Here is a 14,954-nt window from a genome sequence, read left to right on the forward strand (position 1 = left end):
GTAAGATTTACTGCAGCTCTTCATGCACTTGCCGGACGGTTGCTGCAATATCCTCTTTCCTTCAGTGATTATCAGAATGGCTCAAGGGGCCGAAAAGTGCCAACGTAAGGTGGTTTTGTTTTTTTCTGTCTCATCAAAAAAGATCATTTGCAGGCACTGTGCTGCCCAAATCCATCTCCTTGGATACTCTTTAGTTGAGGATGACTTTCAACCTGCAAGAAAAGGGGGCGAATGGCAGGAACCGAGGGAAGGAGGGCAGCAGTGCCCCACAGCACACGTGAAGAAGAGAGATTCTTTGAACAAGAGAGATTTGGGGCCAGAGGGAAGATTCCCTTCCTTGAAATTTGCAATATTCTGAGCAGAAGAACAAAGCATTCGCCCCAGCTTCTCTGCGGAAAAAATACAAGGAAGCAATCTGTTCAGCCCCCCTGCTCCTCAGTGGACTGTGTAGGACTCAATTTTCCACAGTGAGCAGAAAACAGACCAGAAAAGGCTCCAGTTTTTGAAGCTGGCTTCAGCAAATTGCATCCGCAGATAGCTGGCGAGCTTCACCTGGTTTACACAAGCAGAAGCTGCGTCGCATTTCTAGTAGTCGCGTATTGCGACAGCGTGCAGTTGCAATAGTAAAGTTCAGCCTCAGAAAGCCAGGAGTTTATGTTTCAAAATTCACACAGCAGTGACAGTTAAGTCCCTTAGAAATGTACCCTTACAAAGGGCAGAGGAGATTGCTGACTCTGCTGATCTAGTCTGGTTGGTCTAGTTTCTATTCGGTGAGAGCAACGTGCACTGCACACTCCTCGACGCACGGACATCTGCCAGCAGTGGATAATTGAAACTCTTCTCCCTTATAAATCAGGGCACTGGTTTAAAATGGGACCTTCTTGCTCTACTCCTGTGAGGAAGAGGCTTCAGCAGGTGACCGTGTGGAACATCCCTGGTCCCACAGCAGAAAGGGCTCTTGTGAGCTGATGCACCCAATCACCAGGCTCCCCCTTGTTCATGCTGTACCTTTTGTCCTTGCTCCCTGGAGAGCTCTGGGTGAAACAAAAAAAGGTCATAAAAACTCTTACATCATGACTCCCAACGTAACAGAGTCACAAATGTCAAACTTATTGAGGAAATAATTATAGTGGTTCTGTTGTTAGAGCACAGTTTCTCCTTAAATTAATTTTTGACACAGACAAGATGATTTCATACAGGAGGGCATGACTAGGACATCTCAAAGCTTAATAATTGTATATACCTATTAAAAATAGGTAATAACATATCTTTTTTTTTTAGCTGCCTGAGGCAGAGTAAAGGAGGATGTGAATATGCTCAATTATAAAGTCAAGCAAAGAACAATCACACAAGATTTGAATAAGTGTAGACGAGTGTAGCTGATAGCCCAAATAATTTACTCCAAAAGGCACTTCATTTCTGGAAGAACAACTAGATAAAAGAAAGCTAACAGTCACAAATCCTTCCACAGCAATTGGGTCAAACTGTGACTGTTTTTTGTGCACTTGCTAAAAGCGAGTGGTATCTATTTTTAAACTAGATTAGTAGTCACACAATATAATACAAAGCATCCGCATTTAAAAATGTTGATTATCTTCAGTGTACTTTGGATCTGGTTTATTCAATTGTATTTCGCTTTCATTTAGTAGGCTAAACCAAGATTTTAGTTATAACAGAGGAGGAGGTCAGTTTTCAGATTTTTTGCTTCATAAACAGTCTCCTTTATAATCCAGAGAATCTCCCAAATCTCAAGTAATTCTTTGAACAGTCGCTGTTTTGTGTATATCAGTTTTTCCAAGCCACAGATCTGCTGAAAGTATCCTATATTCTGAGGTGATATAATAAAAATCTGATTGGGGCTGATCTCTCTTTTTCCTTAGTCCAGTTTTGAAACCTACATGTAAGACCACGGGGGCCGTAGAGAACTAGAAGCAGACAGCTAGCTGCATCTCCACTGATAAAGCCTGAACAGAGGCTTTGATTTCTTTCTAGGCAACAATATGCACAGGCCCTGGTATAAATTTACCGTCATTTAGACTGGCATTTCTCTGGCCAGTTTGCCTATGTGCTCCGAATAGGGAAAGTTGGGTATTATATGCTCTGGAAGCATTAATCAAGAGGATTAATTAGCAGGCAGTGCAGAAAGGAGAAGACAGGCTGTGCTCAGCATCCCCTCACTACTAGAGCAGGACGAGGCAGCGCTCTTAGACGAGTCGAGCGAGCAGCCAACAAAACCAGCACAAGTCTCTCTTGAATTATAAGATCTGTCTCCCGTCACCCTGTCTGACTCAGGTGGACCTAATGTGTGTGGCTGTTTTTCGAAGGAAACGGCTCACCACAGTGCATCCAGCTACCCCTGGGACGGTCCCCAGTTTCAGTACAAAGCCACGACTTGTTTCCTCAGTGCACCTGCACCCCTCCGTGGAAAGCCCTCGGGGAGCGAGCGTCCTCAAGCTGCTGTGGGATCGGAAGTGGCCAACGGCGGGGCAAGACCCTCCTAGGGTCTCATAGGCTGTCAGCACAGGAAAGCTGCCCTACCGGACAGTTTTTGGGACGAGATGCTGATGTTCCGTTCCTTCTCCTGGGCTGCCCTGCACCGTGAGGCTGGTGGTAGGCACGGAAGAGAGCGGGGGCAGCAGCATCAGCGAAAGGCTGCTGCAAGCGCTCATGTTGCGCTCACGTTTTGGAGAATGGAGCAATAGCTCGGCTGCTCGGGATCATGGCCCTTTGGGGCTCCTCTGAAGGAGTTTTCTTGGTGCTCCCTATCTGGCGCAGAAGCTGTACGCTGAACCCTAGCTCTCTGGCATCCTAATTTTGAAGCCGTAAATTGTAAATATCAATTTGGCACGTGCTAATCCTTGCCTTGATTTTAATTTCATGCAAAGTGGTTTTATCTGTTGATCAATACCTAAGTCAGGCTGATTGAGGCCAATGGCTATGTGAATACAGTCTCCCACTGAAGTCAGTTCAAGCTGACCCGTGTAAAAAACTGAGGAAAACATTTCAGGATCAGACCCAGTTTAGATAGTTATTGTCTCTGCATGCAAAACCTGTGCTTGAAAACTGCAATTTATGAATATAAAGGTGATTTCTATCTTTTCATAGCAGCTCAATATATAGGCTTGCAAGATACAAGTTTCTTTTAATTTAAAAAAATGACATGTTTTATTTCTCTAGAAGTCTCAGCACAGACGGAGATTTCTGAAATTCAGCAGGACTGGAAGCCTTCATTTCTCAGCAATGAAGAATTCACCCAGCTGATGTTGGAGGTGAACATGCATATATCCCGTTCCTTGTTTTGTCTAGCAGTTGTGGAAATGCCCATGCGTTTAGAATAAAATGTCATCTGCAGTTCCAAAAGAGGAGGTTTCAGGTACTGGTGGATTTGACCGCCAAGCAGAGCTGTCACTGGGAAAAGGGATTAGAGTCCCCATGTGTTGTGTTTCACTCTCAACGGTGCCGTTGCACCGTGCTGCTGCAGCCTGCAAAGCTGCGCAGGGACTCCCAAGAAATGCAATCCAGGGGAGAGATCCAAATCACAAGTTACATTTTATTTTCGCAAACAGAGGTGAGGACAAGGGCACGTGGCAGTTTTTCTCCTGTTCTTGGAAGGCACTATTATTACTTAATATTTATGCAAGACTAGCACCTAAAAAGCAACAGTGTCGCGTCCCTCTAGTGCTAGGTGCTCTACCAGCAGATAAAACCTGACAGCTCCTCTTGGTTTCATACAGTTAATACTTCCACCCTGGTGATTTTCAGGGCCCTTATCAAACACTTTTTATTCCAACAGGAGCAGGGTTATTTTTCAATGATAGTTTTAAAATTACCTTTAAATTATACCATAGGTGCTTTTAATGCTAGCTAGTATTTGAAGGGAGGTGACTCAATGGCATTCATGTAGGTTTGAGAAGAAATGCAAATGAGCTGCTAAAATGTCTTTTTCTCTCTCAGTAACAGCTAAAACCTTCTTTAGCAAAGGTCTTCTCCCATACTAAACTCGTGGAGGTTGTACGGCCCTGCAGCGTCCTTTGAGAACGAGCTTTTACTCCTCTCTCAAATGATGTGAATATGAGGTGTGATCCAGGCTCTGGCCATGGCAGGGAGGGATGCTGGGGAACAGCCTGACCCACTGAGGGGTGGCACGAAGCTGCAGCATGTTCCTGGCCCCCAAGAGCTGGTGGTCCCTCGGCCATCGCAGTTTGTTGTGATGAGACTCCACTGGTTCAGCGTGAAGAGACGCTTTGTTCGCGTTGAACTGACAACTACCAATTCCTGTCTCATTGTGTGGGAACTTAAAGTACATAAGTCTTTCAGTCTCCATCGAAGTGTTTCCCTTGGATAGCAGTAAATTGGCTGTTGTCTTGACTGGCTGGGCCTTTGGTGATTCTACTTGTATGCCACACAATTTTAGATTAAAACAATTGCTTTTAGTTTCCCAGCTTATAAATCACCTTCTTGCTACTGTGATTTTCCATGCCCTTCAAGATGACATTGGCTATTGGGATGTCCTGTTGAGCCAGCTGTTCATCATTCCCTTCTTTTTGCCTTTCTACTAATCTTATTTTATTAACAGTTGGACAAGACTGCTTGAAGTTTTTCCCATCCTGTTATTAAAAGACGAGAAGGGTTTTTCAAGCACTGATTCAAAAGAATCAGAGCATAATTGACTGTGGTAATACATCAACTTTCCAGAAAATAGCCTTTTCTTACTCCATTGAAAAGGCTGTCATCAAATTACATAGGAGTGAGTATTAGGGTCTGTTTGTCCATGTAGGACTATTACAGTAGTGAAGTCTTTGAAAAGGGATATGCCATCTTATTGTTGGAAGGACCAGTTGCAAGTAAATAAAAATAGAATTATGTATGCATACATTAACTTGACTTCACCACAAAATTCTGATGTGAGTCACTTAGTATAATTTGCATTGGATGAAATAAAGACTTGATTTAAAGAAAAACCCAACAACCTTCACCATAGTAACGTGCTCAATCCAGCTGCCTTGTAAAACCACCGCGCTCTTCTATGGGTTAACAGCTATCATGCTTTTTTAGAAAACAGCTTGAATGTACTACACTAAAGAAAAACATATTCTCTGCACTTAGATTAACAAAATCAAACTAACTATAGCAGCTGGAGGGTTTTCAGAGATGCTAAACACACGCTCTTCTACTGGAGTATAAGTTATTGACCTGCTTTTCAAAGGATTGTAGCACCAGCAGATTCCCATTGACTTAAATAGTTGTGGGTGCTCAGCATTCTCTGAAAAAAGGAACATATGTTTGTGTCTTTGTTCAAGGCTTTGTGTTTTCCTTTTTTTTTTTAAAAAACAATTAGCATTTTCCAGTGTTCTCAGAATTCTTTCCCTTATTGAAGTCAGCAGGAGGGAAGGATGTACTGAGGCTCACAGGATCAGCTGCTGGTCTGGCTTGGAGGCATGCCTGGGTTTGCAGTAAGGTTTTGTAATGTTGTTGTGTCACCATGATCAGGCTGTTTGCAGCACACCTGTCTCCTGAACAGGTACTGCCTCTGGAGTATAGTTGAATTCTGCTCTGATTCAGTCATGCCTGCAGTGCCCATACAGCTCAAGTACTGCAGGCGACACCGACTCCAGATCACCAGTGAACCAACAGGAAAGACCCAGACTGGCTCTACTTGAAGGCATTGAGAGCTGCACCAGTGACTCCTCTGTTACAATGGAAAGGTTTTAATGTTGTCTTTGAGCACCTACTCTTGAATCTTAATTTGTGGAGTGGTTCTATTCACAGTAGGTGAAACATTACTTTAGATCTGGATATCTACCTAGATTTAACTTTGAACAAGATTTAGCTCAAAACTTTGCAGCTCCCACTAAAGAAGAAACTAATTTTGAAGGTGAAATTGCTTCTGGGCAGAGGATGGGGATAAGGCTGACACTCTCTTTCAGTTCTAGGTGTGAAGGGGCTTATCGCAAGGTGGGACCAAATGAGGGAGAAAATCTGCAGAAGGGTGAATTTCTCTTGAAATGAGTAATCTAATACCATGACCTTTAAAATAAATCACTCAATTAAAACTCAGGCTAAGGAGTATTTGATCATTTGCATTGCTTTTACTTACATGAAAGCCCAGTAATATACAACGTTACATTAATACAAACTGAGATTTATGGGGTTTGCAGAGAACGACCATTTTGAGATAGGACCGCATCCTTTCATCGTACTTTGATATTTACACAGAGCTCAAATGTTCATTTTAATAACTTCCAAGGGATCCAGTCTTAGTCATTTTGCATTATTAAAACGTGTGATTAATTTAAAAACTGAGACATGAAATGTTCCTGTGAGCCTTTTGTTGCTTCAATAGTAGGTTTTACTAGACTACAAAGAGTGTTGTAGACGTTGAATCAGACTGCAAAATCAGAGAATTACTGTTCTGCAACTTGAGATAGTGTTCCTACAACTCCATAACAATATGGTGCTGAAGTGAAGCTGTTTTGATCAACATGTGATGAGACGCCCTGTTTGCATCCCTCATTCCTATTAAAGCACTCTCCACTTCTCCGTTTTCCTCAGGCGTTAGATGGCTTCATTATAGCAGTAACCACAGGTGGAAGCATCATCTACGTGTCTGACAGCATCACACCTCTTCTAGGGCATTTACCGGTGAGTAATTCTGGCATTGGCTTTTCTACTACACATCGTAGGATCGGGCCCTGCATTTTTAGAAACAGATGCAAAAGGCTGGTGGAGGGCGGTGTTTTCCTGAAAACACGGTGAGGGGTTTTGTCCCTGTGTTATGCTGGTCGCTGCTGTTGATCAGCTCTGTTCTCTCTCTGTCTGATTCATATCCTTCAGGGCTTTGTTGCTATGAGGCAATTCGGCTTGAATGGAAAAAGCTCTGCGGGAATACTCTGGCCAGGGGAGGGACAGGGTGACCTGGCTGATCTTTTCCATCTCTGATTTCTAAGCTAGCAGAGAATAGCACCAGTGCCACTGGCAGCCCAGCAAGGAGCTTGTTAAGGGCCTTATTCTGCTCTCAGGGAGGTAAAGGACAAAACCCCCATTGAATTCAGAGGAGTGGGAGTCAGTTGGTGGCTCCGGCTGAGCCGCCCCCGCAGCTCAGCTGTGCTTTCCCAAGGGGAGCCCCCCCAGCTGCTGGGAGGTGCTGGTGGAGCCGATGCTCGGTGCTCGGGTCCGGCACCTACGGCTTGTTTTATCTGCGGTCTGCTGGGTCCTGCTGCGGGAGATGCTCCTGCACGGGCTGGCTTGGGCCGGAGGAGCAGGGGAGAGGGACTGCTCCCAATCTTGCTCCTGTTGCTAAGGCTGCTCTAGGAGAAATGGCACAATAATTAAGGATTAATCCTCACGCTCGTTTTTAGTAGCTTGGTCTCAAACAAATACATGCCCAGGAGAAAAAAATAGCTGCCAAATCATTTTTGTACCACCCCCCACCCCGCTCCACGTTCTTAGGAAAATTACAATTCTTTTTCTCTCATTTACTTTTCACCAAATATGTGTTATGTTTTCCACCCAGACAAATGTATTTCGCACACACTACCTTGCTGTAATACGAACAAAAATTATTTTCCTCTGAGACGAAAGGAACTTGATGAAAGGCGGCAGCTCCTGGTAAATGCAAGAACATTGCTATGCAACAACAGATTGAACTGAATCTATCTATTTCAGTTTTCTTTAATCCTCAACAGTTGAGAAAACCAGTAGTTGACTATTTTCTGATGTTGGCCTTTACTTCAAAGGCAGAGAGCACCCTGTCCTGCGTGCAGTCTGTTGAGTCTTCATACACGTACTGATTTCCATGGAATTTCTTCATCTTTAGTGGTTTGGGGCTTTTATTGCTATGCCTTCCAAATACCAGTTCTTAGTGGAGATGGTAGATCTGCTGCAGGAAAGTATTACTTTTCAGGAAGACGCATTTCAGACTCTGTGCCTAAAACCTTAAGCCCTGCCTGAACATGGATGGATTCAGGTTCATAATTCCTAAGTCGGACCATCAGAGATTACATTGGTTTTCCCTCCCAAAGTCAAGCCTTGTGTGATAATCTTTGCCAAAACAAGGATGACCATTAGTTTTTATTCGCCCAGAAGCAGCACTTAGGTGGTCAAGTCAGGGACCAACCTGCCGGGGCTGGAGGTGGAGCAGGAGCTCCCACAGACCTTCTTGGAGCAGATGGAGCGATAATGGTTAAAAATTGCCCCACCAGCCCACACGTGCAGAGCGACTGGGTGCATCCCAGAGACCGCAGCTGAGCAAGCAATGAAGGCTTCTGCCTGCCCAAGGTGGGCAAATTGCTACTGCCATGGGCAGGGGCCCAGTTGCATATGCAGTTAGGTGCACACTGGGCATTTTAGACCCATGCTGCTCTGTCCATATGTCTTTTTAAGTTTTAAAACTGATCAGAGTGCTATCTGGGAAACCTATGTGGCTCATTTTGTTTACCTCCAGAATCTATTTGTTAGCTAAATTCAGTCACTCTTGGAGGGACAAAATACCAATTCTTTCTCCTCTGTGACTGCAGGGGAAAAAAAAAATACTCTGCAAATCTTCTGCTTTGAGCACTGAAAGAGAAGCAAAACTGGGCAGAATGCAGAGCAGGGCTCTCTGAGGGCCCCTATCAAGAAATCTGATGTATTTTCTTTTATTAAAATCATGAAAGACTCTGGTGCTGAGAACAAATATATCCAATTCTCTTTAATACAGCTTCCCTAAGTTCCACAGAGCATTTTCAAACACAAACTTCCTCTGTTGCAATTCTAAATAGTCTGTTATTACAAGATCTGGAGGCTACTCCTAGGGTCAATTGATGTAAAGAGAGGCTTAGCTCACATGGTAAGATCAACTGTACTTGAAGTAACCTCCTGGAAATCTAGTCACAACTCATAGCATTTGCCAGTCAGATGGTATGCTATGACCCTGTGACTATGCAGGTCTCTGGAGGAGGGCCCTCCCTGTCCGTTCTTGCCTGCTTTTCCGAGTGAAACAATTAAACACAGGCAGTAGAGTCACTATTTCCGATCTACAGGAGGAGATGCAGCTTTCTGCTGGATGCTGCCTGTCCACCAACTCGGGCAGAAGGTTCTGCACCTGCTCACAGGCTGGGAGAGTGGTGACCATCTCACTCACCTTTAGTCCCATAGCTGCGGGGTCTGCACTGGGCACCTGCCCACAGGATGGTCCCCAAGGGTTGGTAGGGAGGTGGCCGTGCCAAGACAGGAGGTCCCTGGCAGAGCTGAGCTTCTCCTGGGAGGCTCTTTCTGCCCATGTGGTGCTGGGTGAAGCTCAGGCAGCTGTTCTGCTGTGTTGGGTGTTCTAGTTAAACATCAGGGTGGAAAAATCCAGGATATAGCACCTTACAGTGCACAAAAATTTTGCATGCTGTGTTTCTGTTACAGGGTGGGAATGGGCATCACCACAGGATATACAACTTGATATAGGGGCCAAATCCCAGCACACAAGAGCAGAGCTATCTTGATCTTTTTGGTTGCTGCGAAAGAAGCCTGTCTCATTTGCAGCCGTCCACCTTCCTATTCCTGCACCGACCATGCTGCTCAGTTCCCCTGCTTTTTTTTCCCTGCAGCAGGAATAACTCATCATATTTCCTCCTCATCCCCCAAAAAGCAACGCAAAAGTGAGGAAGGAGCTCCGTTTATAACTGTTTTGTTGAAACTGCACAGATATTTAAGCTCTACATCAAATGATTGCAGATCTTGGGGTGAATCTACTGTGTATTGTTTTTAGAAAGGATCAGTATCCCTGTATGCAAAGCTGTTGTTTCTTTGCCTGCCATAGCTAGCAGGGGTAAATACTCCAAAGTTTCTGTTAGCAGGATCCACAGATTCCAAGGTGCAGAGTAGATTCCAAGCTTAGCAGCATAAATGTGCATTAATGTAGTTCATCTGACCACGCTACCCACAGTCACTGTAATTTATCTTTTATCCGCCTTGCCTGTCTCATTCAGCGACGCTTTGTGGCTGTGCCTGCCAGTGGGGCAGAACTGCCCGCTGCCAAATAATTAGAATAATTAGACAAAGCTGCAAACTGTTCCCCTCTAGCCGATGCATTTTTGTCTACGGAGATCAAATTTTGTCCCTCTCTCCAGTCACCTTTTTGCCATGGCACCAGATGTCTGCTCTTGGGTCAGGTGCAGAATTAGCTCTGAATAGCTTGCCTGGCATTTCCTACAGCTCCAGCGAGACCGTGGAATATTTGCTTCCTTCTCTCTACTTGACCTGTTGACATATTCTTGATTGACATATTGATTCAAGAACATTGTTGGAGTCTTGATACATACAAGATCCAGAAATTCTGTTTCGTGTGCTGCTTTACAGGTGTTCCTACTCTCTGCAGGAGGCAAGAGTTGTGAAACACACTAAGAAGGAGATACTTTATCATTTTTTCCACACTCATTTAAAAAAAAAAGATGGTGTTTCCTAACAGCAAAGATGCAAAGCAGACATTGAGTTCTGGATATGGTACATGATGGAAGCATAAAACATACACGCCGGGACTCGCAAATCCATGAATAGCTGGTGCTCAGGGCAGGAGGTTGCTCTGAGGGGTGTGTGGAAGGAAAGTCTTGCAACTCCTACCTTACACGTAGTCGCAGGGCTCTACAGCTATCACCTTAAACAGAAACGACACTGAAGAACTGATAACAGGTTTTGAATCAGAGCTTGGTCACAATATGGAGACAAAAGGTGATACATCCTCAGGTCACTAAAAAAGCAATAGTGTGCTTGAGGAGCGGTGACAGCTCACATCTAGTCCTACCGCTGAGCAGATGGGAGATTAATTAACCCCCATGAGACTTAGGTGAAACTGGTGGATAAGTATCGTTATCTACCATTTACAGGTAGAAAATGAATGAGAAGGGAAAATTACTTTTCTGAGATTGTGCCATAAGCCTCAGACAGGACTCACCACTTCAGTTTCCCATCAGGTTCTGTTTCTTCATATGCCCAGAATTACATAAGCAATATACTATATTTTGTGTAAATATAAATATTAATAATGTGTATACTAAAGTCACAAAAATAATTTTCAATTTTTCATCACAAAAGGAATATTCAAGTAATAAGCACATGTGATGCTTATAATTGAATAATCTAAAGTAATATATTATCTCATCAAGACAAGTGTATAAAGAGTAGCACTCTGATTTTCAAAGTATACTCAATGCATTTCACTACTCTGAACAGGAATTCCACGCAAAACAGCAGGCATGGGTGGAAATCAGAGGGAAACCAAAGCACAATCTTAAGTAAATACATAAATAAATGATGATGATTAATAACTTGCCAGTCTCACACAGAGCTAACACATTTTCAACACGACTATACAGTCTGATAGCAACTGCTCTGACAACACAGGGAGCTGTGTCAGTGTGCCAGGTCAGCCCGAGGTAGCCTCAAGTCAGATGGATGTAAGTCAATGCCATTAGAGGGTCACTTTGTCTCAGCACTTCCGTTCAGATTCCTTTCACACTTTTCTAGCATTAGGTTAGTCACCTTGTGGAACACAGTGAGACCTTCCTCTTGGCAATCCGGTGACAGACTCTTGTCTTCTCCACCCTGGGCCAGTCATGGCCTTTTGCACAAATCCATCTCCTCTTTCCATTTCCAAATCTCAGTACCTAATTTTGGATGAATTTCAGGTTCGTACCAGCTGACCTTGGGGATGGAGACACCCAGGCTGGCCAGAGGGCTTGTGCTGGTGGCATCTTGAAGTCCCTCTCCCTGGGGACTAACTACTGCTGCTGCAAAGTGATGTCCGGACTGGGGAGTCCCCTTCTTCATGCTTCCACTTTCCAGGATGCAGGAATTGGGGACCAATGGCTGCCACCCTGAAGCGACTTCCCAGGAGCCAAAGGGTCCTCCCAGGGAGGGGCAGGATCCAGGACTGACCCAGCGCTCAGGGCCAGTGGCTCAGTGTGACTCCCAGCCCCACTGCTCCTGCTAGTCAGAGTTTGCCGAGGAGAGAGCAAGCTCCAATGATCCACAACAGTCCGTGCATGGAGCTGGCGAGCAGGATGGAGAGCCAGTGTCTGTTTTCTGGCTCACTCCCAGGTCCCATCATTTAGTTGTATGGGCATTCCTGATGCCTCTGATGATCTCTGAGGAACATTGGAGGAGCATCACTGAGTGCTGAGAATGAAGCTGAGAACCATCTCACAGAGGAAGGGCCGCTTAGTTTGCCCAGTAGTCCCCCCTGTTCGGGGCTTTGCCAGGAGTCTCTGGAAAGCAGTGGGAAAACTCCTGCTGACTGCCACAGGCTTCATGTCCACATAGCTGTGCATCTCTGCAAGTGTTGCTCGTTGTGTTATTTCTGTTTTACTCCAAGGTTCTTTTTCTTTGCAGTGTGATGTCTTGGATCAGAATTTGTTAAATTTCCTCCCAGAGCAAGAACATTCAGAAATTTATAAGATGTTATCTTCTTGTATGCTTATGACGGATTCTGCCTCATCGGACTACCTAAAAAGTAAGCTTTATTTTATCTTTCCTAGTAAATGAAAAAGCACAGGCAGGATAAAAAATTTCTCTCTGAAAGAGTTTTTTGTGTGATGTGCAATATAAAACTTAGGTTCATAGCCTTTTTAAAAAGATCTTGCTACCTGGAACAACCCTTTGGTACTATTTTTAAATGAAACTCATTGCCTTTATTTTACTAGGCTAAGACTACTTGCAGTTATGTTAATTATTAAATATCGTATCTTTTGAGACAGCTAAGGAAAATAGGTTAGCTGATGGAAATTGAGAGTTCACCTGAGACAAATCACATCTTAATTGATATTTCAGCCTGATCTAGCAAGATGCTGTTCAGAGATGCGCTAATGTCACATACCTTTGGTTTGCATTGTAGTTGAAAAGTAAAATCATTGTAATTCTTTTTCAAATTGAATTTTGTTTTTCTTAAAAGCCCTTTTACTTGCCTCATCCTTATTCACTCTAGGAGGTAAGACGTAGGAAACCAGAAAACGCACGCTCACGTTAAGACATACAGCTGCTTAATCTACTGTATATACAAAACCTGCAGCTGATAGCTAATATGCCAAAGCTGATTTAATAGATATTTTGAGGTAATTAGGCATAGTTTTCCAACACAAGATATAGAACAGCTGTGAGTCGTGAAAAGCCTCAATAGAAAAAAAAAAGCTATAAATGAAGGATCCAATTCTCTCCTTCTCTACACCAATGCTGTGGTGGTGTAACTCCTGTGAGGAAGGTGGTGTAAAAGAAGGGTGAGTGAGCCTCGCAGGCTGTCCTGGAGCTGCAGGCAGACCTGTGCACAGCACTCAACAACCTGTATCCCTGCAAGGTGCTTGCCTGCAGAGGCTCTGATCCTGCAAGGTATGTACCACATCAGTGTAAAGGACTCTGAGCAGTAACAAGCTGCTGCCAGGTGCAAGACTAGGGTTGGAAGACACCGTTGGTTGTGTTTAGCTTAAATAGTATATTTATTTCTTCTTCTTCTTCTTCTTTCAACAATCTAGCTGACAATGAACTAGAGTTTTATTGTCATCTTCTGAGAGGAAGTTTGAACCCAAAGGAATTTCCGACATATGAATACATAAAATTTGTAGGAAATTTTCGGTCTTACAGCAATGGTAAGCTTTAATTGTTGTATAAGTGTTACTTTAGCTGTGCAAAATAAAATGTAAGTATTGCTCCTTTGAACAAGACAGGCTGTTTACTGAAAGAACTATTTTAACATTATGGGATGCTTCACATGGATGTCACAGCTGATTTGCAAAAGCTGGATGAATACCTGTGAGGAGTGAAATTGTATTAGTTGCTTTTGTTACTGCCCTTCACTTGTTAGCAGTGATCCTGGACTCTGGGTAAGTTTGCAAATAAAGACAGGTTCAGAGGAGGGTTTGTTTGTGCTCGCTAATACTGTGTGCTAAGATTGCATCTATTAGCTAAATCATAAGCTCGCTACCTTATCTGCTGCCTTACATTAAACATGACTTCTGTGCCAGAGCTGATAGTCTGCCAAATCTGACCTCTCGCCCTTCTCTGCAAAATTTTTGGGAAAGGTGGCAGCGCTGCGTAATTGAGTGCCTGCACCCACCACCTCACACTGCCATTGGGGTCCCCTGCCACCGGCATCGCAGTGGCTCGGGGCACTTCCACCCGTCTCCTTCTCCAGCTGCCATTTTACATTCATCTCTAGCCCTGCAGAACCCAATACTCTCAAATAAAAAAAAAAAAGAAAGTAATACAGTCAGCATAGTCGCTAATGCACCACAGTCAGTCTAAAGGAAACCATCTTTCTAAGGGATGAAGAGCCGACTTCCACCTCACCCGTTCCCTAACAAACAGATTGCTGCACGGCCATTAGTGTCAGAAATAAAATACTCTTTTATTACTTCCCTTTCTCCTGCCTGCCCAAGTTTGCTTTAGTTACTTGCCTGATTGAACTCCAGAGTGGCATTTCCAAAGTTGCTGGTATTGTTCCAAATAGGTCATCCTCAGCAAAAAAAAATTCCCCACCGTGCTTTCCAAAAACCGCGCACCACACTGCGAAAAAAAAAAAAATGTCCCTGTCCCCATTTAACTTTCTGCTCCTGCTCCACATGTCTAGAATAGAAACCGACGTGCAGGATGGAGATATGTATTTATTGTTTGGTGCCATCTGATTTGAGGCTTTATTTGTATAAAAAATGTAGCTGCCTGTATGCTTTCTAGTTTGAATGAAGCGAAACGCGGCTGCCTGACAGACGTGCACACCAAGCTGTTCTGTTTTCTAGAGCAGAAACCGGATTTCAGGTGCTGACTCATAAGGATACATTTCTACCAGGGGAATTTCTGATCCATTTTCTTCAAGGATTGTCAGCCTTTTATTTTGGCATGACCTTAATATTGCCCTCTTACCCGTTAGGATTTGATATCCCAGCATTTCTATCAGTGGCTATTTCTCAGAAGAAAGATACAACTTGCATTACAGATATCTTCCT

At 43.9% G+C, this 14,954-nt stretch overlaps 1 protein-coding gene across 3 annotated transcripts in view; it reads left to right on the top strand.

Annotated features, from left to right (window-relative positions):
- The window catches only part of NPAS2 (neuronal PAS domain protein 2), a 107,275-nt gene that overhangs the window by 57,806 nt on the left and 34,515 nt on the right, over positions 1-14,954 (top strand). For all 3 annotated transcript variants that reach the window (XM_086610064.1, XM_086610071.1, XM_086610079.1), the window contains 4 exons: positions 3,178-3,269; positions 6,553-6,642; positions 12,355-12,475; positions 13,488-13,601. In XM_086610064.1, coding sequence (XP_086466190.1) covers positions 3,178-3,269; positions 6,553-6,642; positions 12,355-12,475; positions 13,488-13,601 — 417 coding nt within the window. The remainder of the gene's footprint in view (positions 1-3,177; positions 3,270-6,552; positions 6,643-12,354; positions 12,476-13,487; positions 13,602-14,954) is intronic.

This window comes from Tauraco erythrolophus, chromosome 1 (assembly GCF_009769465.1).
Source record: "Tauraco erythrolophus isolate bTauEry1 chromosome 1, bTauEry1.pri, whole genome shotgun sequence".
Classification (NCBI taxonomy): domain Eukaryota; kingdom Metazoa; phylum Chordata; class Aves; order Musophagiformes; family Musophagidae; genus Tauraco; species Tauraco erythrolophus.